The sequence below is a fragment of the Panthera pardus genome, unplaced genomic scaffold (genome assembly GCF_024362965.1).
Source record: "Panthera pardus isolate Hobbes unplaced genomic scaffold, ASM2436296v1 HiC_scaffold_1, whole genome shotgun sequence".
Classification (NCBI taxonomy): domain Eukaryota; kingdom Metazoa; phylum Chordata; class Mammalia; order Carnivora; family Felidae; genus Panthera; species Panthera pardus.
In genome coordinates this window covers 27,939,209-27,963,355 of record NW_026526654.1, presented here as the reverse complement: position 1 = coordinate 27,963,355, position 24,147 = coordinate 27,939,209, and the positions used below count along the sequence as shown (strand labels likewise).

Sequence of the window (24,147 nt, the reverse complement as noted above, 5' to 3'; positions counted from 1 at the left end):
GTACACTCTTAAAACCCTATAAATGGTATCAAGTCTTCAATTGGGATCTCAACTGTAAAGTTTTTGCCTTTTGTATTGTACCTAGATCCCATTTTGCGCAATTTCGATACAAATTCCCATGTACTGAAGACCTTGACTTATAGTCAAATATTTCATCGTACTTCCAGTTGGTGTTCCTTATTTCTTATCTTCTCTGAGCCTCTTCCCACATTCGCTCTTTTTTTCATCAGATCGTTGTTCCATGGAAAGGCCTGGGAGAACGCGGCCCGGGTTTCGTTTTATTTGCTTCCTCGCTCCCGGCAGCGCCGCTCTGAGGTCGGCCCCGCGTGGGCCGGCATTGACAGAGGAAAGGCGGGTGCGGCCTGCGGCCGCGCGCAGGGGGCGGGGCGTGGGGCGGAATCTGGGGCGGGGCGGAACGTGCAGGGGCGGGGCTTGCCCGCAGAGCGCGGCAGGCGAGCGCGTCTCAGGTTGGCTGTTCCTGGCTGAGCCCGCGGCAACCCCGGCGGCTGCCGGAGCCAGATGCTCGCGGGCTCTCTGGGCTTCAGGCGTTTTCCTCAGGGGTGCAGCGCCAACTCTCTCCCGCCGGATAGGGAGACCTGGCGGCGCTCTGCTCGAGAACTCGTATCTCAGCCTCCGAGCTCCTCCGGAGAAAGCCAAGTGCCACCAGGTGAAGCCGGTGTCCCAGAACAGCCCCGGAACCTCTGCCGCCAGATTGCACCTTTTGAGAACCGCGACCGCCGAGCGTTTTCCAGCGCCTGCAACGCAGGGCGCGCGGGGACAGTTGGGTCCACTACGTGGGAAGGGGCGACTAGGACACTGATGATGGATGCACAGACCTGGCGCGCGGGATGTTGCTGTCTCCTCCTTCTGGCTCTGGTTGGGTCTACTCGGAGCGAGGGCGTGCAGAGCTGCGAAGAAGTTCGGAAACTTTTCCAGTGGCGCCTGGTGGGAGCTGTCAAGGGGCTGCCGGATTCGCCGCGGGCAGGTAAGGCGCGGCGGGCAGGCTCTGGGCGGCGCGCCAGCGCTGGGCGGCGCGCCGGGGCGAGGGCCGGGGGCGTCCTGAGCGCAGAGTCCGCGCTCCTCAGCCTCTGGGGGTGGCCCTTCGTGGGAAGATGACCTTTCAGGCACTCCGGCCGGGCAAGGTGAATCCGGGGGAGGCCTCGGGGAGGGGGGAGGGGGTGGTAAGCTCGGCGTGAACATCCCGAGCGCAGCGCAGCGCAGCGCAGCTCCGGGGACACCCAGACTACGCCTGCGGCTAAGCTGGGCTCTGGGCGTTTGCCGCCCGCGCTGGTTCCCGTAGTCTCTGCTGGTGCGTTACGAGAGGTTAGCAAAGATGGGGCAGCGCGGCCTGCGTTTCTGTTCCGAGTGGGAATTTCACCACTGCCCCGCCGGGGGGCCTCGGTTTGCTGCTGTCTCCGGTGGACCAAGTTGGCTTGGTCGCTCCAAGTTTGCTACTAAAAATACAAACCGGTGTTCTTCTCCTTTGCTGGAGTATGGGACATTGAGAAGGGCAACCGTCTCCTCTTTAATTAGGACTCGGACCCTGTACACCTGCACTGGCGTGACCCTTAGCAGCCTCTGTGCCCTGGCGCCGAGCCCTCCTTGGGGGAACCTGCACTAAGTACCCAGTGTGTCTCTCAGACAGACGACTGGGTAGTTTCGACGCCTGAAAGATGTGACGGCAACAGGCGATCAAAACTGAATGTATCGGGAAGTCACTAAACATGGATGAGACACATACCAGAGATTGAAGAGGAAAGAATACCTTGAGTGTAGCCAGTGTAGAGTCTGCTTCTTGTAAGGCTGTTTGCCTGCACCTTTACCCCCTGCTCCCCACCCGTACCGCGCAGATTTCCTTCTGCTGCTGGGATTTCCAGTTTACCTTTGGTTTGGAAGATCAGGTCTTAGCTGTCAAATGCAATAGTAGGTGTCTGAAGCTACGATTTTACTGGAGCAATGCACCCTGCCTATGAAGGCAAGACGCAGACGAGTGCCGTGAGTTTATGGGTTGAATAAAGAATTTATGGAGGATGCTTGGTTCTAAAATACGTCCCCTGGCTATGTTTTCAGGGTTAAGCGACTTGCTCTTAGCGCTATGGATGGAACTGTAACTATTTTGCTTTATTGCTTTGCTGTTTGTGAACTCAGTTCTCCCCTCATCCTGCAAGGAAAATCTGGGCATTGAGGAACCCTAAGTCCATTTTAGTTTACATGACCAGTCTTTTATATTTGAAATATTTCAAGTATTTTTTGAATGCCTGTTCAGTACAAGGTGCTTTTTCTATACTACTTGAAACAAAATAGTTGATATTCTCAGCTTAGGGCAGTTCTTTCCTCAAACAATAGTACCCCCTTATAAGCCCATTCTTGTATTTCAGTGCATTCTTTTTATTAAAAAAAAAAAAAGCTAAACCTCAGGTATCAGTAGCTAATACTGCTGAAGTGGGTCTTTGTGTTGGTGGAGGGGGATAGGGCGAAGGCATTGAGCTTATGAAACCGTCACCTGCATTATTAGATTTTGCTCCCCAAATGCCTTAATTTTGGCTGATATGTTCAGGAAACGTTGACAGCTCCCCAGTAAAGGCCTTGATTTCACCGCCCTTCTTAATGTCTCAGTATTCCTGGTACCTGCTGAATGCAACACATTGATTAGCTGTTACATTCCTAGAACTTTGTGTATTTCATGTCTTTTGAAGAGGAAGTTTCTAGAGTATCAATCACTGGCATACCTTTTAAAAGGGATGTGAGGGGAAACTGAAGCTGTGCCTTATAGAGAAGGAAATGGTGTCCTTATTTGCATTTGATGCATATGACCCCCCCCCCCCCCGCCCCCCACAAAAAAAAGAGCCAGGATGGCAAGCACCTTCTTTTCTGAGCCATTCTGGATTGTTTCCCCATTGCTAGTACATTTCTTCATCTGTGGCTTAATGTGATGGAGGAATCCTAGCAGTACAGATGCCGGGGACTGTTCAGGGTTACACTCTTGGGGACATCAGTGTTGCTGGCGGGAAGAAGGGCTAAATTCCTTTCATAATTGCATTAAGAAAAAGTCACATGAAAGTATTATTTTGAATTAGAATCATCTTGATTAAAACCATTCTTGTCTCCAAATTGTTAGCCATTGTTTTATTTGAATAGGTAAATGAAATATTAAACTATTTCTTTTGACATTGCTACTTCTTCCCCGCTATAACAAACTCATTCCCAAACTGAGTAAAGCACACATACTACATGCTTCATAACTGCTTTTCCTTATTTTTGTATTTATGTATGATCTGTAACGTTTAGCGTGATTGAGTATAACAGCTGGATATCCGATTTTCTAACAGCGTCCTCAAGCTCAAGAGAAAACAATAGTTAATGTAAGTAGTCATTTCCATGTAAGAATACAAATGTCAATATTCCTTGTAATAAATGTATTTATTTGGCACATGGGCTTTCACTAACTAAAGCTGGTACATTTCAATTTGATACTAGTTTTTTTTTGAAAGTTAATCTTTTTTTAGTGCTTTCTTCATTTACTGTCCACAAGTGGTTAATTCCTGAGATGTCTAGCCCAAATGCCATTTTTATAATAATAGCAGGTAGAACAACTTTTTAGTTTCTTCCTATATTTGCGGCTTTTACATCTTCTGAAAACTACGTTACCCAATTTGAAATTATTAAAATAGTGAGAACAGCCATTCGAGTTGTTTCTCAGATTCTCCTCACCTTTGTTCTTTACTCTGCTCCAATTCTTTTAAGCCTATTGAGCTCCTAAGGATGTTGGATGAGAAATGTAAAAAAGGAGAGAAGATGTAAATGTGATTAGAATTACAGATTTCCCTGTGTTCTGATTTTATTTCCTAAGTAGTAGTCAAGGTGCCCTTTGCTCTTGTTTATTTTATTCAGGAAAAAAAAAAACAAACCAAACTTAGTGAAAGTGTCTTTTAAAGGTCCTTTGATTTTTATTTTATTTACTGGGGAGGAGGGATAATGCTTTTACATTGAAATTCTCTTCCCACATGCATTGTTCACACTTGCATTATTTCCTTGTTTTAAGAAGGTATTTCAGAAAGGAGAAGCTTATAAAAAAATCCAAGACTACCTTCAGGTAATTTATATACCAACTGGTTTTTGAACAGTGGATGTTCATTGGTACAAGGAGTAGTTTGTGAAAGAACTTTTTCTTGGTAACTTTTGGTTATAAATGGGATAATAAAAATAAACTTGATGTGGCAAAATGAAAATTTAATACTACAGGACACTTTAGTGCTGTGTAGTTTTATTTTTTAAACTGCTTTCATCATGATTTAGTCTTATAATTGTTTCAGGCACAGTGTTGATTCCTTTTCACATGCAAGAGAAACAATCTACCTGGTAACCTCAGAGTTTGGAATTATAGACATTGGGTTTCAAAACTTGGATCTCCCACGTGTAGTGGTGGGGCCTAGGTTAATTGCTTATCCTTGAACCTCTGTTTTGTCATCTATAAGATGGGAATCTTAGTTTTTTTTTTTTTTTTTTTTTAATGTTTATTTATTTTGAGAGAGAGTGAGCGTGAGTAGGGGAGGGGCAGAGAGAGTCCCAAGCAAGCTCAGCACTGTCAGTGCAGAGCCCGACTTGGGCTTAATCCCATGAACGGTGAGATCATGACCTGAGCCGAAATCATGAGTCTGACGCTTAGCTGACTGAGCCACCCAGGTGCCCTGGGAATCTTAGTTCTTGAAGAGTTGTTGCATACACGGAATGAAATAATGTGTGTGTGTGTGTAAAATAGCACAACTCCAGGCACATAGGAAGTGCTCACAAAATGTGTTGTTGTCACTACAGTTTTTTAATTTAGTGTCATGATTTTAACTAGACTTGGGCTTTAAGGGTGAAATTTTAGTTTTAGATCTCTATGTAACAGAAGATGTTTTTTATATTAACTAGGTGTTTTTTTTTTTGGCCACAAATGAGTATTTCTAAAATTGGGAAATACCTTTGTTTTTTAAATAAGATTATTCAGCTATTTTATATCTATGCTTATTTTTTTTTAAGTTTACTTATTTATTTTGAGAGAGAGAGAGAGAGAGAGAGAAAGAGAACACACTAGCACACACGTGGCTGGGGGAGGGGCAGAGAGAGAGAGGGAGAGAGAATCCCAAGCAGCAGGGCTCCATTGGTGAGATCAGGACCAGAGCTGAACTCAAGAGCCAGACACCTAATGGACTGAGCCACCCGGGCACCCTAGGAAATATATTTCTGTTCAAAATGGTATTTATTAGATTATAGTGACTTTCTTGTTTCTTCTCATGAGCTAATGGAAGCTCTAAGAAAGAAACCTATCTGAAATGATTTTTATTATGTTATGGAAAACATATCTATATCTATGTATCTATATATCTGTATTTGTATCTATATATTTCCATGAACTAATGGAAAGTCTAGGAAACAAAACCCCACAGCCACGGCCTCCACTACCACGGCCACGGCTCTGCTGTCTGTATTCAGGGAGGTGAAGTAGTGCACACAGGATGGTTTAAGGATTTATATACTAGATGGCTGGTGGCCATAGTCATTCATGGACAGTAATCTGAAATTAAGACTTGTTTCTCATGAATTTAACCTTTTTTTGCTGCTTGAACAACATAGTTGTGTTGATAAGATTTCCAAAGCCATAGAAGGAACCCAGGCTCTGATGTTGGGGCAGACTATTAATATCAGGATCGCCCCGTGTTGAAGCCCATTCACCAAAACCCACCAGAAACCACCCTGTACTCAAACAAATTTGGCTCATTTTGCTTGCTGCAGCAAGGACTATCACTCATTGTAGGAATCGTGGGTGTCATGGGTAAAGGGCAGCCAGGAAGGGGCTTTTTCTAAGATTTGAGCTTGTGCTGGGTGATCTCATGGATGGTTTAATGGAGCGGGGCAGTTCAGGAATTGGGTGTCTTGATAACTTGCTTAGGCATTGGGAAGATGAAGGTGGGGGTAGTCACCATGATTGAAGAAGCAGCAGTCAGTCTTGTTGATCAAAAGAGGGGGATGTTCAGTCATTTGTGAGGCTGCAGAGTGTCCCTGTGTCTCTGCTTCTCCACCACAGGTCTCAGGTGGCCCTGTCTCATCACTGCGGGGTGATTCTGTTCATGTTGTCTGTGTTGGCTTGTAAATATGAACTTAGTTAAAGTGTTAGGACGGCTTGTCACTTTCTCCTCTGCAAAATCTAGTGTATACTTTGATGGTCATGAGAATCACGTGTTTCATGTTTATCTGGGCCTTTAGTGAAGCATAATGGTAGGACAGTGAGTCTGAGTTTCTACTTTAAGGCCACAGAGAATGACTGTGCATTAGGGGCTTGAATTGTGCTAATCACACCGTTGTTCGTCATAGTCCTCTTACCAGAAAATATAAGTGTTGTGTGTCCCCATCCTTCCTGCCACATTGTAAGTTCCTTTCTGCCAAGTGTCCAACATCCTGTATTTGTATAATTGGCTTTAGGAGGGGCTCAGTTTGGAGAACTTAAGAATAACATTTTATAATTTTTCTCTCCTCCCCCATCCACTTTCTGGCTTGTCAAGACTTTCTGGAATATGGATTTTTATCTTGTGTGTGTGTGTGTGTGTGTGTGTGTGTGTGTGTAATTTACTTTCTATGTTTGATAAGAGCACCTTCTAAGTCTATAACATTTTTTTTTTGTTATTAACTGGTATAACACCAAAAGGAAAATTCCAGCAGATGCCTCTCCTAAGCAGAAATGATGCATAAATCAGTGGCCTCTCAGTATAACTGTTGAAGAAACCATAAACCTGTTTTGATAAAAATGGGGTCATGAGAGACTTTGGTCATATCCTTCATTGCAACAGATTGTCTGTGGGTGTGAATTCTGACCTACTTGGTTAAGTAACAATAGCTTTACTTTTAGTAGAGAATAGTCATTTTCCACATCTACCTTTCTCTTGTAAAAACCTGACCTTCAGCTAGAAGAAAAGACAATAGCAATTGTGTCCTCAGTTCTTCCTCTTTTCAGCTTTACAAATTTCAAATTTCACTAATGTCTCTGTTAAAACCATCCTAAATTGATTAGTCATTCTTCTATGAATCACAATAAATAGGACGGCTTTTTTTTTTAAAGTTTGTTTGTTTGTTTATTTATTTATTTATCTAGAGAGAGTGAGCATGCAAGCAGGGGGAGGGGCAGAGAGAGAGAATCCCAAGCGGACTCTGAAGATAGTGGTTTGAACTCATGAAGTGCAAGATCATGACCTGAGCTAAAATCAAGAGTTGACCACTTTTTAAAAAAAAAAAAAAAAAAAAATTTTAATGTTTATTTATTTTTGAGACAGAGAGACACAGAGCATGAACGGGGGAGGGTCAGAGAGAGAGGGAGACACAGAATCTGAAACAGGCTCTAGGCTCTGAGCGGTCAGCACAGAGCCCGACGCGGGGCTCGAACTCACGGACTGTGAGATCATGACCTGAGCCGAAGTCGGACGCCCAACCGACTGAGCCACCCAGGCGCCCCAAGAGTTGAACACTTAACCGACTGAGCCACCCAGGTGCCCGGATAGGACAGCTTTTTAAAAAAGTTATTATATTCTATTCTTTTAAAATTATTTATTTTATTTTAATTCCAATGTAGTTAACATACAGTGTTGTATTAGTTTCAGATGTGCAATGTAGCAATTCAACAATTCCATGTATTACTCAGCGCTCACCAAGATAGTGTTCTCTTAGTCCCCACCTCCCCTTTGGTAACCATCAGTTTGTTCTTTATAGTTAAGAGTCTGGATCTCATGGGTGGCTCAGTTGCTTGAGCATCTGACTCTTGATTTTGGCTCAGGTCATGATCCCAGCGTTGTGGGATCAAGCCCCATGTTGGGCTCTGTGCTGAGTATGGAGCTTGTTGGGATTCTCTCTCTCTCCCTTTGCTCCCTCTCCTGTACCCTGTCTCTCTAAAAAAAAAAAAAAGAGTTTGTTTCTTGGTTTCTCTTTTTTTTCCTTTGCTCCTTTGTTGTTTCTTAAATTTCACATAAGAGGGAAATCATATGGTATTTGTCTTTCTCTGACTTGCTTATTTCACTTAGCATAATACCCTGTAGCTCCATCCATGTTGTTGCAAATGGTAAGATTTCATTCATTTTTTTGGCTGAATAATATTCCATTGTGTATGTGTGTGTGTGTGTGTGTGTGTGTGTGTGTGTGTAATACACACACACACATGCATTCCCTATATATATACCACTTCTTATCCATTCATCTGTTGATGAACACTTAGGCTTCCATAGTTTGGCTCTTGTAAATAATGCTGTAATAAACATAGGGATGACATATCCCTTTGAATAGTATTTTTGTATTCTTTGGGTAAATACCCAGTAGTGCAATTACTGGATCATAGATAGTTCTATTTTTTATTTTTTGGGGAACCTCCACACTGTTTTCCATTGAGGCGGCACCAGTTTGCATTCCCACCAATAGTGTAGGAGGGCTCCTTTTTCTCCACATCCTTGCCAACACTTATTGTTTCTTTTAAAAATTAATTTAAATATTTAAATTTTTTAATTTTAATTTTTAAAAATGTTTATTCATTTTTGAGAGAGAGAGAGAAAGACAGAGTGTGAATAGGGGAGGGGCAGAGAGAGAGGGAGACACAGAATCTGAAGCAGGCTCCAGCCTGTCAACACAGAGCCCAACGGGGGGGCTCGTACTCACAAACTGTGAGATCATGACCTGAGCTGAAGTCAGATGCTCAACTGACTGAGCCACCCAGGCACCCCACTTTTTTAATGAACTATAATTGACACACAATATCCTGTTAGTTTCAGGTGTACATCATAGTGATTTGGTATTTTTATATATTATGAAATGATCCCCACAATAAGTCTAGTTACCATCTGTGACCATACAAAATTATTACAGTAGTATTGACTGTATTCCCTATGTTGTACATTACATCCCCATGACTTATTTATTTTATAGCTGAAGAATCTGAATCCCCTTTATCTCTTTCATCCATCCCCCAACTCCTCCCCACTCTTGTAACCAACAGTTTGTTTCCTATATGCATGAGTCTGCGTTCTGTTTGTTTTGTCTGTTTGTTTGTTTTGTTTTTTAAATTTCACATATATTTGAAATCATATAGTGTTTGTCTTTCTCTGACTTATTTCACTTAGCATAATCCCCTCTAGGTCTTTGATTAGCCATATCAAGTTCACATATGGCCGTTAAGTAAGTTGAATGTATAATGCACTTTTATAGAGAGAATGAGATTTTGCACTTTAATGTTTTTATGAAAAAATACACATTCTCTTGAAAATTCAAAATACTGAAAAATACATAGAGAGCAAAATTTGCCTTCCAGAAATAACCACTGATAACCTTTTGTATTACCCTTTTAAACACCCTCATCAGCCATCTGCTCTGGATATAAATATTTTTAAGAGATTTTTGTAAATGTTTATTTATTTATTTTTGAGAGGGTGCAAGGTGGGGGGAGCAGAGAGGGAAGGGGACAGAGGATCTGAAGCAGGCTCCATGATGACAGCAGTGAGCTCTATGTGGGGCTCAAACCTCGAGATCATGACCTGTACTCCACACTCATCCGAGGCGCCCCATTGTATAAATATTTTTTGAAAGAATGTAGAATCACTTTATTTTTCGTAGTTACCATTGTAAGCATATCAGTACTTCCCATGCCCTTAAACATCTTTCTAAATATGTACTTTTTTTAGTGACAGTATAGTATTCCACTGTACCATAAATTGAATTCTCCCTTGTTGTAAATATAGGTTTCTGATATTCACCACCATAAAGTCACATGGCTAAAGACATGAAAAGTAAATGTGACAAACTCTTACCCCCCTTATGGCTTTGTATATCACCTACATTCATTCTAATTAAGGTTGTTCATTGTCAGCACCACTAACATTTGGGGCTGGATAATTCTTTGTTGTGTGGGGAGTTGGGGACAGTCCTGTATGTTGTGGGTTGCTTAGAAGCTTCCCTGACCTTCACCCTCTAGATGCCAGTAGCAACGTCCTCCCCCTCTCCCCACAAGTTGTGACACTCCAAAATGTTTCTAGACATTGCCAAATGTCCCACGGAAGGCAAAATCATCCTAGTTGAGAACCATTGGAATAAACTGTCCAACCTATGGCTTCTTCACGCACATATGTTATATAGCTGGCCGGTTCAGGTCTCTGCTGAAAAGTCAACTCTTTGGAGAGGTTTTTCTCAAGGTTCACTGAACTATTTTCCCCCAGTTATTATTGTAGAAATCCTTTTGTTTCTTTCATGGCGCCATATATTTTTTCTTTATTCTGTACTGTTGCTCTGTCACCGCTAGGTTGTGTGTGTGATGAGAATAGAGAACATGTCTACCAAGGCCACGTTCATGGGCATCTGACCTTTGTAGTCACACAGGGTCCCGCTCTCAGAAGGGCCCCCTGCTTGGTTCAATGTTCTGCTCTTGCCATCTTGAAGTTTGAACAAAGGCTCCTGTATTCTAATTTTGCGGGGGCCCCGTAAATGATGTAGCCATATATAGCCAGTACTGTTGGGTGTCTTATTCAATGAAGAATATCTGGTGCCTAGAACAGTGCCTGACATGGAACAAGAATTGAAATAGTTGTTGAATAAATCGCTACATCCTTTGAACCTCTCTTACTCTTTTTTCTTCTTTAACGTTTATTTATTTATTTTTGGGGCAGGAGAGAGAAAAAGAGAGAGAGAGAGGGAGAATCCCAAGCAGGCTCCATGCTGTGAGCACAGAGTTGGACTTGGGGCTCGATCCCACAACCTGTGAGATCATGACCTGAGCCGAAGTCAAGAGTCACACGCTTACTTGACTGAGCCACCCAGGTGCCTTAAACCTGTCTGATTCTTAAGTTAAACTCTAGAAGTCGGTCCACAGATGGATGGTCAGTCCATCCAAGATTCTGCTATCTCTATATAATGATATTTATGAAGTTTTCTGGTGTTGTGTAAATGGGTTAAAGATTGACCCCTGTGTTTTTTACTTCATCACATCAGATTGGAACCATCAGCCCAAGGCCCTCCAGTGCCAAACTCAAAATTTTACATATCCATTTGCTTTAAATAGAGCTCAGATAAGCATATTTTTAGTCCATTAGAGCTTGCTTGTTTTGCATACTTCACAAAACTGCACCCAACATCTGCTAGCCACAGCTAAAATAAACTCGGGGGCTGTAACAGACCCCAAGCCACTGCTGCCCTTTGAAGCTCTCTGACTCAGAGACTTCCCATTTGCTGCTGTGTAGTATCGCAGAGCTATGTGAGCCCCTTCTCCTGTTCCCCTCTCTCCTGGCAGTTCCCTTGCCCCCTTCTGCTTCTGGGTGGTAGCCCTGCTCTGCTGTCTCTGGAAGCCTTGTACTGTGAGGGACATCCCTTCACATGCAGAGATTCAAAGTGCCACTCAGTGTCTACTACTATCATCTGGAGGTCCTGCCTTTGAATCAATCAGCCCTGAAATCCTCAAACACACCATGTACAGATCAATACTTAGTTATTTCTAATGTAAGAGAGGGATTCAAAGCAGTAATACCAATTTTAAGTATATTCCTCTGCTAGACTAAAATAAGTATATTTTAAGTATATTCCTCTGCTAGACTATAGGCTATTTGAGAGTGAGATCTGTGATTGATGTATCTTAATGTTCTGTGATTAGCCTAAAATTCATAAATAAATTTTGACTTGTAGAATTAATCTCATATGTGTATTTACATACCAGACTCAATGCATTGTGTTTACTTACGTGTTCTATGCTTAATGTTAATAGAATGAGAAATGTAGAAGGCGAAGTTTTTAAAAAATATACTGACCTGGGCTCGGTTGGGTTGTTGATTAAGTTATTTTCGAGGAGTTAATATTTTCTTATGTACCTCTGCCATAACTTTCTATAAAGTGACCCAGCCCTTTTAAATTTAAATTTAAAGGAGTTTTTATTTGCATTATCCAACATTTTTGAAAACAGAGTAAATGATTGCCAAACAAATGTCCAGAAGAAGGTTTCCTCAAATGTCCTGCAAAGAAAGGAAGATTATTTAATATTTAAGGGATTAATTTACGCAGTTTAAAAATTTTTTTTTTTTCAACGTTTATTTATTTTTGGGACAGAGAGAGACAGAGCATGAATGGGGGAGGGACAGAGAGAGAGGGAGACACAGAATCAGAAACAGGCTCCAGGCTCTGAGCCATCAGCCCAGAGCCTGACGCGGGGCTCGAACTCACGGACCGTGAGATCGTGACCTGGCTGAAGTCGGACGCTTAACCGACTGCGCCACCCAGGCGCCCCTAATTTACGCAGTTTTTATATCACATAGACAGTGACTGATCTGACTTAGAGCGTTAACTCATCTATTTTTGGGAGAATGGAGAAAAATAAATGTGCCTAAATATAATTTATATTTGACTCTGGATTGGTTGGTTTGTGTTTCTTTTAATTTCTTTTTCTTTCTTTTTTCCGTTTTTTTGTTTGTTTGTTTGTTTTCCTTTCTGTGAGGAATTAATAGTAAGGAACTAGAAAATGATTTCAGTTTTTCTATCTCCCACCCTCCCACCCTTGTTAATTCCATGTTGGCAGTAAAGCACATCTCACTTGTCTGTGGAATTATTCCTGAGCTGGGAAGATTGTTTATTAAAAGATCCCAGCTTGGGGTCCAGACTCCATGCAGACCAAGTAGAGAGACCATAGCCTTTCAGAACAAGCAAACGAATAATTGCTGCTAAACCACAAAACCATATATGGTAGCAGGTATAATCTGTCTCCAAAGTATTTCCAACAATTCCTGTTTTAGAAATACCTAGTCGTTAGATCTCTTTTACTATCTTAGAAAAAAAATTTTTTTCTGTATCAAGTGTAGTTCGTTATTTATTTAGGATATGTCACAAGAGGTATTAGGAAATTGTACCTAAATAGAAGGATTATTTAAGTCATTGCTAATGAGACATGCACATTTTGGTATGGTTCAGCTGTGAACTTAAATATGTTTCAAATGCAGTCATATTTAGAACCTAGTAAACATTTCTTGTTTTATAATTTATTACTCTTATTAGGGTAATGGGTTTGAATTACTAATTTTCTTCTCCTTCTGTGCTGTGATAACCACATTTATTTTAGCTTTTATAAATCTTTATAGGCAATATAATTAATCTTTGCAGCTATCTTTTTAGAGCTCATAGGCTTTTCTTTTCTTTGTCTTACAGTTTCAAGGGACGTTAGTTCACGATTTCTTCAATATTCTTTTTGGGAGAGGGTAAGAACTGAGAAGGAGTCCGATAACACGCACAGACTTTGCCTTCAGTTGATCAAAGGAATGTAAACATTATTTCTGGATGTCCTTGTTCATTACACATATATTCTTTAAATGGAATATTGTCAATATTAAATTACCTGTTCAGATTTATTTACTTTTTGAACAGCTCTCTTATTTAGTAAGGTTGTAGCAAGTTACATTTGGCTCATTTTCTTTTGATCATTGAAAATGTCTGTGTTTAATGAGCTGAAACTGAAGTAGGTCAATAAAATGAAGAGATTAACGGTCTGTTCTCACCAGGCTTAGAATACATTCCACTCTGGGGGGAAAAGTCATTTTTAACAAAGTTTTTTTTTTTTTTTTATTTTTTTTTTATTTTTTTTTATCAACTTAAAAGGTAAAGGAAATAGGAATAACATTGAAAGAGTGAGGAATTCATGAGCTATTTGTCAGGTAAAAGGTATGAGGATACGTTTTGTATAGTTAAGAGCTTTAGTTACAAAACAAAACTACATTTTACTTAAAAAAGGTGTTTATTTTAAGAGAGAGAGAGAATGTGAGTTTGGGGGAGGGGTGGAGAGAGAGGGAGAGAGAGAATCTCAAGCAGGCTCTGCACCATCAGCACAGATTGTGGGCTCAATCTCCTGAACAGTGAGATCATGACCTGAGCCGAAATTAAAAGTTGAACGCTTAACCAACTGAACCACCCAGGCACCTCTTCTTTTTACTTTTATAAGTTTAGGGGCACAAATAAGCTTCAGGTTATTAACTATTTAATATTCTACTCATCTTTGGAGATGTCTTAATGCAAAACAAGGAAAAATAGTTGGTATGACAAAGCATTGAAATGTTGGCATGGGAAAAACAAACAGGAAAAAACAGACGTTTTAACTTATAATTTATCCCATATTACTGTCACATATTTTAGTGAATAACAATGAACTTTCAGTTTTGAAATAAGTTAGTCTTGACTCTATCACTTATTAGCTATGGGACCTTTAGCAAACAACTCAACTTCTCAGAAAATGTTTTTGCTTCCCTTTCAGTGGGTTTTGAGGGCCACATGGTATGGGGAAAAAACTAAACAGTACTATTCTGTACAAAATGCTACATAGTTAATTTTATTACAGATATTCTTTTTTGAGACATTTAAGTAATTCTTTATGCTGGATCAGGGAACAGGCAAAGAAATCATAATAGAAATCCCTTTCTCTTCATGCTAATAAAATGCCAAACTGTCAAATATTTTTCATGCTCATAGTATTAATCCTGTATTCTTGGAGACATAGTTTATGTTTTCCTTCCTTATTTTCGCTAATAAATTAATTTATTATTTATACTTTAATCCTACAGTGAAATCGGGTTTATTCCTGTTATGTAGTTTAAGAGCAAAAGACTAGTCTTTTACAAACCATTGTCATTTAAATTAATTGAATTAAGATTAAGAGGAAAGTACTTTTCTTGGATGTATGCTGAGTGAATGTGAACAGGGGTAGTTTCTACCATATATAATTGGCTTCAACAAGTAAGTAGGAGTTCATTCTTTGCTGCGTTTTACCACGTTTTTGCTTGTCATAGTTCCAGTGGGTCTTTGTGTGTCCCTGTGTTGGGCGTAACTTTTCTGCCATGTGAAAGACACAAAGGTACAGTGTGCTGGCATGTGTCTGCCCCTTCAGGTAGACGCCCCACTCTGCTTTGTGTCTGGACGAATTCTTGCCTCTGGCAGTCCGTGGGAAGGAGTGCCTGGGGAGACACCAGCAGGTGGGCTGTGGCCCTCTCACCTTGCGGAGTCACTGCAGACTGCCTGCATCCCTTTACCTAAGCACACAGCTCATAACTCTCTTGGGATTCTGGTAAATAACGTTATTGTCCTGCCCCCTAAGAGGCAGTACCAGCTTCTCCGCAGTTACTAGCTAGGGAGAACTGCAGTATCTCTTACAGTCTTCCTATACCCTCCCCTTTACAAATATTTTCTTAAATAATCCTATTTGACATTACCAATCTATCTCCTTACAGGATCCTATATGACAAAACTTTATATACTTTAAATATTTAAGCCTAGAGCTTTCAGAGGATATTTGATTTGTAATTAAAACATGTAGAAACATAAATCTGTTCTGGAGTTAATTTATAAATGTTTTTGGAAGTTCCAATCAGTGATGATTTCTCCGCTCACATTCAGTTGCCTTGTGATCAGGCTTTTATTAATTGTTTCTTTCCCTCCCTTCACCTCTTTTATGAGGAATGTTGGTGGTGCTGAACTCTTTAGGGTTCAGTTAGAAATGTGACTGAATTGATAACACCCCATATTAACACTTAATTTTTTAAATTCCAGCCCAGTCCACCAACTCAACCAGTTGCCAGATTCTCTAGATTCTCCTTCACAAACGCCCCTATAATTTCTCTACCCACCCTTGTGGCCACTACTGTGCTTTTATCTAGTGCCTTTTCATGTCTGGATCACCCAGTTGGCTGACATTGGCTCCTGGTTCATAGCAGTCCACTTCCCAATTGCTTTCCAACTGATTTCCCAGTAAAACTCAAATCTGATCTTTAGGGTTTTGTTTGTTTGTTTGTTTGTTTGTTTTTTTACTTTATTTATTTTGAGAGAGAAAGAGAAAGTGTGTGAGTGAGTGGGGGAGAGGCAGAGAGACAGAAAGAGACAGAGGGAGAGAGAGAATCCCAAGCAGGCTCTGGGCAGAGCCTAATGCAGGGCTCAATCTCACAAACCATGAGATCATGACCAGAGCCAAAATCAAGAATCAGATGCTTAATTGACTGAGTCACCCAGGTGCCCCTCATCTTTATTTCTTGTGTTAAATCCTTCAGTGATTTCCCTTTGCCTTTCTTAAAAAAAAAAAAAAAAGAAAGAAAGAAACATTACATTTGAATATATAACCTGTGTGTGTAATCAAAAAAATAAACATCATAGGGAAATAAATGGGGTAAAAAAAACCCTATGGCATTTCATTTCTAATGCACAGCTACAGAAAGGTTAGCATCCTTAATCACAAATGAGCTCTTATAAATTGGTAACAAAGACACTAATATTTCCAGGGAAATGAAAAAAGAACATAAAAAGGAAATTCAAATGATATAAATGACTAATAAGGATATGGGCGATGCTTGAGCTCAACATTAACAAAGGAAAACTAATTTCTTATGAATATCACATTGTCAAAATTAAAATAGTGACATCTAATGCTCCTGTGATTGGAGGAAATAGAGTACTCTCATCTACCAATACTGAGCAGGAAGACTGATGAAGACTGGCTGTACATTCAGGGCAAATTCTGCAGTTATCACTCAAAATTTGAATTTTGGTTGCCCTTTGCCTAGCGATTCCAATTTATAGGAAAGTATTCCTACAAACTAATTGGATATATTTAAACATATGTATATATATATATATAATATTATATATATATTATAATATATATAATATATTATATATGTATATTTTCATTGCACAGAAAAAACTTGCAGGTAATGTAAATGTCTGTTAATATCTATTGAATGATAAATTATGGATAACCATGTGGACACTTAAACCAGGAGAGGAAGGCTATCCAACCAACATTAGGACAAATGACTTACAGCATTTATGAAAGGAAAAAGCAAACTATAGCCTGATGTGCCTGCAGCCTCCAAAATACGTATATTTGAGTATCACTTTATGTATGAATGTACCCCAAAACAAAGTACACGAAGTGCCAGCAATAGTAGATAACCTTGAGTAAAATTAGGGGGAAAACAGAAGCATGGAGGTATGGCTGAGAGGGAATGCCAGGTCTGTGCTCAGCTGGGGCTGGGCAGGTACCAGGGGGTGAGTGGTCTGAGAGGATTCCCTGCTTGCCAGCTGGCCTGTGACTGTTTCATGGGTGCTGACAGAAGCCAAGAGACTCACGGAGCAGCAAGTAAGCAGCATGAGCGTGACGACGGTCACCCTGCTCCTCCGGGGGTTCGACACGGACGCCCGCACATGTTGCACCACAGGGGAGGACTGTGGGTCATGGAGGGCAAGTGGCTTTCCCACTTCTAGAGCAAGCTAAACCGATCCTGCTCTTTGCCCTGGGAGAAGACTGTCCCTCGAGGCTGTTAGTTGCAAACACAACCCTGAGAAATGGCCCAGGTAAAGGGTAGTCGGGGCCTTGCATTTTTGGCATACTCAGTAAAAACACACAGGACATCAGGGAAGGTGGATTACCTCTCCCAACAGGGAGGCAAGTCAGGAGAGAGTGGAGATCAAGAGACTGAAACTAGAAAAGCAGGCAGGAATTCTATCACTGAGAAATTTAAATGCAATATGTGGGAGTTTGAGCTTTTGCCGTAAGCATTGGGAAGATGTTCTAAGATGTGTATCAAACACTGCTGGGATTGTGTGTATAAATTGAACAGCTTTCCTAGGACCTTCTCCTTTTCCTTCGCCCATCTAGCTCATCCTTATAATTAGTACAAACACTGCCAATTCTATCAGGTGATCCTCTTCCTGGAGTTTTTTAATTTGGAACCAAGAGAGTTGGGTCAGTTTCTCCCTTTGGAGGGAAGATATATGGCAGTCATATTTTCTGCTATCTGAAGAAGGCTGCTTTGCAGCAGGAAAAAACTAAAGCCACAGAGTAAGAGATTTGTAAACATTCTAGACTTGATTTTCCTTTCTTTAGCCCATCTTGTTCCCTGCCCTTCCTTTGTCTTCAGTGTCCTTTGGGATGTCTCAATATGCTTCCAATGCATTCCTGTTTCAGTTTAGGACAGTTTTAGTTAGGCTTCTTGAATCTTGAATCTGAAAGTGTGAACTAGTTTAGAAGGGTAGTGTTCTCAGATTTCTCTCTAGGAACACTACCTTCCTTGGAAGCAGTATGCAACATGGCTTCCAACAAAGAGAAAACTGGAAACAAGACCAATAGACTGTCACAATAGTTAAGAGAGAAATGATGTTCCATTTGTCCTTACAGACATGGCCGTGATTAGGTCCTCTGATTCAGGGATACCTTTAGAAATAATTCTTGGCTCCGAAGTTAGTTTAGAGCACCTTAGTAGTTCCAGGGATGATCTGTGAGGAACCATTTTACATATGGTAGCTCAGGATCAAAAACTGACCTTTCCAAATGGGGAGAAAGCCTATGACACCAAAGAAGAAGGGGCCAGATTATGAAGTGTTTGATAGGCTACAGGAAAGTCAGGATCATTAGGATAAAGGACAGTGGGATTGCCTGTTTTTATTGCTGCCCTTGGACTCAAGCCCAGGAGCCCTGAAACATTATTACATGGAGAAGGTCACGATAGAAGAGTTGCAAGGGCTTCACCCCAGTGTTCCTGTGTAAATCACATACATAATCACATACTTACCACAGGGTAATTAAAAATTCTAATTCATTAAAAAGTCATCTTTGTCAAGAATTCAAAAGACATAGAAATTTGTGAAGTGTATTTCTCTTATATCTTCCCCCTGTTGGGAGAGGTAATCCACCTTCCCTGATGTCCTGTGTGTTTTTACTGAGTATGCCAAAAATGCAAGGCCCCGACTACCCTTTACCTGGGCCATTTCTCAGGGTTGTGTTTGCAACTAACAGCCTCGAGGGACAGTCTTCTCCCAGGGCAAAGAGCAGGATCGGTTTAGCTTGCTCTAGAAGTGGGAAAGCCACTTGCCCTCCATGACCCACAGTCCTCCCCTGTGGTGCAACATGTGCGGGCGTCCGTGTCGAACCCCCGGAGGAGCAGGGTGACCGTCGTCACGCTCATGCTGCTTACTTGCTGCTCCGTGAGTCTCTTGGCTTCTGTCAGCACCCATGAAACAGTCACAGGCCAGCTGGCAAGCAGGGAATCCTCTCAGACCGCTTACCCCCTGGTAACCTGCCCAGCCCCCAGCTGTGCACAGACCTGGCGTTCCCTCTCAGCCATACCTCCATGCTTCTGTTTTCCCCAATGAAACACACCTTTTCATCTTTTCATACTTCTTACCTTCTCTTCCTTCAGTCTTGTCTGACCAGTCTTAGTTCAAGTTTGTTTTGCTACTCATCAGCTTTGTGAACTTAGATAAATTTAACCATAATAAACTCAATTTCTTATTTATAAACTAGTAATATGTTGTATCTTATGTTTTTTTGTTTGTTGGTAAAGAGACTATAAACCACCTACTTAAAAGTCTCCTCTGACTCCCTCTCTTATCTCTCCAAGAAAAGGAAATCATTTCTTCTTCCCCTGTGCTCTCACAGAAATTAATACATACTTCTTTCATAGCACTTTGTCACATTAATTAAATTTTTTACAAATGTGCTTCCCCCTAGACTGAGCCCTGAAGGGACAAAACTACGTTCAGCCCTTCTTGGTATCCTTAATAACTACCATAGTGTCTTGTATGGAACAGGTGTTTAATCAATATTTGATGAATTCATTTGATTTATTAATCAAAATAAAGAGCAGGAAATTACTGTGTAATTTAGCACAGGTGGAAGGAAGACTCAGCGTCTCCTAAATAGTCCTCTGAGAAGGGATGCTCCGAGCCCATTCGCGTGACTGGGCTGCCTACCCTGCCCACAGCATAGAAACTTATACATTTATCGGTCCTTGAGACACTGTTTTTATGAGTTCTACTTAAGTTGACCTCAAATTTAGTAACTGGCAAGCCCAAACTGTGTTTTGCTGTGTACTATTTCTAGTAGCTGTCTAATTAGTGTTCTTAGCAAAAGTGCCTGACTAGCTTGGGAGAAATGCTGCATCCCAAGCACGGATCTTGAAGAGGCATAATACGTATTAGCAGATTAAAGCTCTGAGAAACACTACCCTTGAGAGAATCTATTTATTTGATTTTTAAGAAAAAAAATTCTTATATTTTCATAGGGAAGAGGGTTTTTTGACTTAGCTCACTTTTTATCATTCCCCTGGGACATTTTTTAACTTAATACCACTTAGAGAAGCCCTTCTTGAAAAAATGGATGGAGTGGATGGAGAAGACAGATTTGTTGGGGTGCCTGGGTGGCTCAGTCGGTTTGGAGCCCGACTTTGGCTCAGGTCATGATCTCACAGTTCATGAGTTTGTGCCCTGTATCGGGCTTTCTGCTGTCAGCTTGGAGCCTGCTTTGGATCCTCTGTCCCCCTCTGTTTGCCCTTCCTCTGCTGGTTCTCTCCCTCTCTCTCTCTCTCTCTCTCTCTCTCTCAATAATAAATAAATAAATAAATAAATAAATAAACTTAAAAAAAAAGAAGACAGATTTGTTAGATACCCAGTTTTTAAAGTAGCTTTCAGAGTAGACGACACTCTGAAGGAAGGAAGGTGTAACAGTGGGCATGTCAACACGGAGGCGGCTGTGGTTGATCACGGTGGTAACCACCGCACAATAGATGGTCGGCAGCATGGACCCAAATATCACTTGAAAGAGTGATGCAGATGAAGATTTGGAGATTGTTAGGTGCATAGGTGAATCTCCAGGAGTAGAAGATCACTCAGGGTCAGAACTGAGAGGCAAAACCTGGGGCGACACAAGTAATTAAAAACAAAGAGAAAGAAGCTAATCCAGTGGTGTTCTGAAAGGCAAGGAAAGGGGAGTGTTTTGAGAATTGGGGAGTAAATCATGTCAGATCCCACAAAGAGGTCAAGAGTGATTAGAAATGGATGGCTATCTCTTGGATTTGACAACTCGGACTTCACCAGTTATCCAGATGTTTTCATTTACCAAGAAGGGCTGAGGTCAGAATTGAGACTACAGGATTGATGGGTGGATGAAGTGGAAATAATCAAAGCAGACCACTCTTTCCAGAGGGTTACTTCTGCAGAGAGAAAAAGCTTGAGTATAATTGGTAATTGTTATGTATATGTTTGTTTTATAGGGTACACGCTTCACGAACATGTCTACCCTTAAGAAAGGGATGGATGAGCCTGGAAGAGGTGACCGATTAAGGCAGGCATTAGTCACATGGACCTTTTTGGCTGTTAAGGACTTTGAACTTCATCCCAAGATCAATAGAAAGCCATGGGAAATTTTACAGCCTAAGTGCTACGATTTGCATTTTTAAAAGACCCTTCTTGTCTATAGGGTATCCACTTAAAACTTCTATTCTAGGTGCAAGTGGTCGTAGTACAGATGGCAAGAAGTAAATTTAAAATTATTTAAGAGGTAGAATCAATATGATTTTGATTTCTTTGTTTTATTTCTTTTGCAACAAGAATCAATTAAGGTACTTCCCTTGTATATTTTTAAGTTGTACATCCTGCTGAAATCAGTCCCGAAAGACAAGAAGACCATATTGACCTTGAATTCATGGCTGTTTGAATAACCTTAATTATACCGCGTGTTGTGTGTGGCTATTCATATGACATATGCTTCTTACTGCATCGTTAATGTATTCTTATGCTGTAGGGCCCTTCTAACTGAGTGAGTTATACAACTCCTGGAGGAGCTAATAATTTGAACCAGAAGAGGTCAAGCCATTCAGTGTCTTAATTGTTTTCTGTTACCTATAGGTTTCTATTTTATGTATTTATATCATCACTCTTCCAATACTAGTTTAAATCAATGCACACAGGCCCATATGGTCTGAACATAAGAGTCGGAAAAACCGTATGAATCCAGTATGAAAAATAAGATTATGAAAAATAACATGAAATCAGATACAAGGTTAAGATGTGAAATACATACATTTTAACAAAATGAGGCATCAACACCTGTGAGCTGGGCTGAACAATTTGGCTCTGAGTTTCCTATTAGCCATGATAAAGAATTATGCAATTAGTTGCATGGCTTAGAGCAGTTATTAGAGAGAAAGAACAAGTAATGGGTAAGATGTTTTCCACAGGTCCTCCTAGAATAGATTATGCAATCATATAAATAATTTAGGCCAGTAGGCAAGATGTCTTTAACTGAAGAGAAGACCTATGTGGAATATTTGAACAGTGGTCTTCCTGGGCGGGAAGAGACCATATAGAGGAGACTCTTGCCTTTAATAAGGAATAAAATAGTATCTGACAATAAAGTGTTAGATTGCAATTAAGATAGTGTTAGAATACAAGAAATGATCAGGTCAAATTTTAAAGATGCAAATGGATTTTCCTGGCGATCATTACCTATGGAATGATTTTTTTTTCTTTAGAGAGAGAGAGTGCAAATGGAAAGAGGCAGAGGGAGAGAGAGAAGGAAAGAGAGAGAATCTTAAGCAGGCTCCACACTCAGTCTGGAGCCCGATGTGTGGCTCGATGCCATGACCCTGGGATCATGACCTGAACTGAAATCAAGAGTCAGATGCTCAACCGACTGAGCCACCCAGGGGCCCCACCTATGGAATGATTTTAACAAGATATAACAAGTCAGTCTAGCATGCTTATGTAAACAAACCTGGAATTTATGAATTTAAGGAGCATGACCCCCAAGAAGATGCCACTGTCAGTTGTGTAATTACAAGACCTTCTTGGGACAAGAAGGACTTCTTTCAGTGGGGTTTATGGCAGGAATAGATCATAAAACACAGTGGGCAAAGACTAGCAGAATACAGTTTTTTCTAGAGACATGGACCAGGTGTTTAGTTACCCCTGCTGGCCATGACTGACACCCCAAGGTTTAGGAGATGCTGGACTTATTGTGGGGGCTGCAGTCTGATAAGCACTGGGGAGAAGAAATTTGTTGAAAGTGGAATAAACACTAGGAGTATGCCTTAGTTACTAGAATTTAAGTATGAGAGTAAATCAGGACAAGGAAAGATCTCAAAAGTGTTGAACTGATACAGAATAAATTTTATGGATTTAATTGAACCCTTGACTATGATTCAGTTGATACTAGAATCTGGAGCAAGATGGAGCCTGTGGGTGGAAATAGGGTGTCTCAGTTGAATCAAGAGCAGGCATCTAAATAGATTGCCAATTTTAAAATGCAGTGTTTATTTTTCATTTGAATGGGATGTTCCATTATCATGACTGTGTGAGAAGAGAAAAGCAAATATCATTTATTCATGGCCTGCTGTACGCCAGGTACTTGCTAGGATTTTTAATCCATTATTTGATTAATTTTAATGTATCTGGATACAATAGAACTTTTCTCTGAGAAATGTAACCAGTTTTCAAAATACCATTTATCTATTTAATTTCTCTGGATTTCAATGTTTGGGTTAATACTATTTTATATATAGAATCTGCTACTCCATAACTTACCCATTTCCTGGGTGAAATTAGTGTGTTTATTTGCTACATTATTTAATCTCTAGGAAGAACTTCCTGTTCCTCACTTTTATTCTCTCTATATTCAAAAAATTCAGAAGCTTTTTTTTTGTTGTTAATACTAAATTTTAAGTAGTTCTGAAGAAACAAAAGCTTATTTGTATATAAAGCTTTTTAGGCACATTTTTTTCATGTGCTTGACTGATTTTGAGTTTGTTTTAGAAAAAATTCTTATCTATAGTATGTTCAGTAATCACCTAGTTTACGCACATGTATTTTACTCAAAACAATTTTAGTTACTCTTCAAGTAGTAGACTACTACAGAATGATGAGTGGTTTTCTTTTCATTCTTTCTTTTCCTGTTTATCTTAGACAAACACTAATTAGTAGCTGGAGGTACTTGTCCTCAAGTAGCTGACAGTTTAGAAGGAAGATGACATGGAATAAAATTATGATGAAATATTTTACATCCTATAGTAGTGAGTTGAACAGGGTTGAATAGAGGTCAAGCAGGGATTGGCTCATCCTAATAGGGACCCTCAGAGAAACATGAGTTGAATACTGGAAGATGAGAAAGAAGGTTTTTAGTAGAAAGAATAGAGAAAGAGAGGGGTCAAGGGCATTGTAGCCTGATGTAAAGGTGTAAAGGCATGGAAATGATGGAAGAAGAACATTATGTGTTCAGAGGATTCCAAGTAATTTAGTATGACTGGAGTTGATGGTGGGATGATGAAGCAAAGTGGGAGATGAGGCCAAGGTCACTGGCTC

The 24,147-nt window shown here is 40.5% G+C and overlaps 1 protein-coding gene across 1 annotated transcript in view; it reads left to right on the top strand.

Annotated features, from left to right (window-relative positions):
• The first annotated feature begins 461 nt into the window (after positions 1-461).
• GPC5 (glypican 5) overlaps positions 462-24,147 on the top strand; it is a 682,486-nt gene continuing 658,800 nt past the window's right edge. The window contains exon 1 of the mRNA XM_053901416.1: positions 462-985. Coding sequence (XP_053757391.1) covers positions 520-985 — 466 coding nt within the window. The 5' untranslated portion in view covers positions 462-519. The remainder of the gene's footprint in view (positions 986-24,147) is intronic.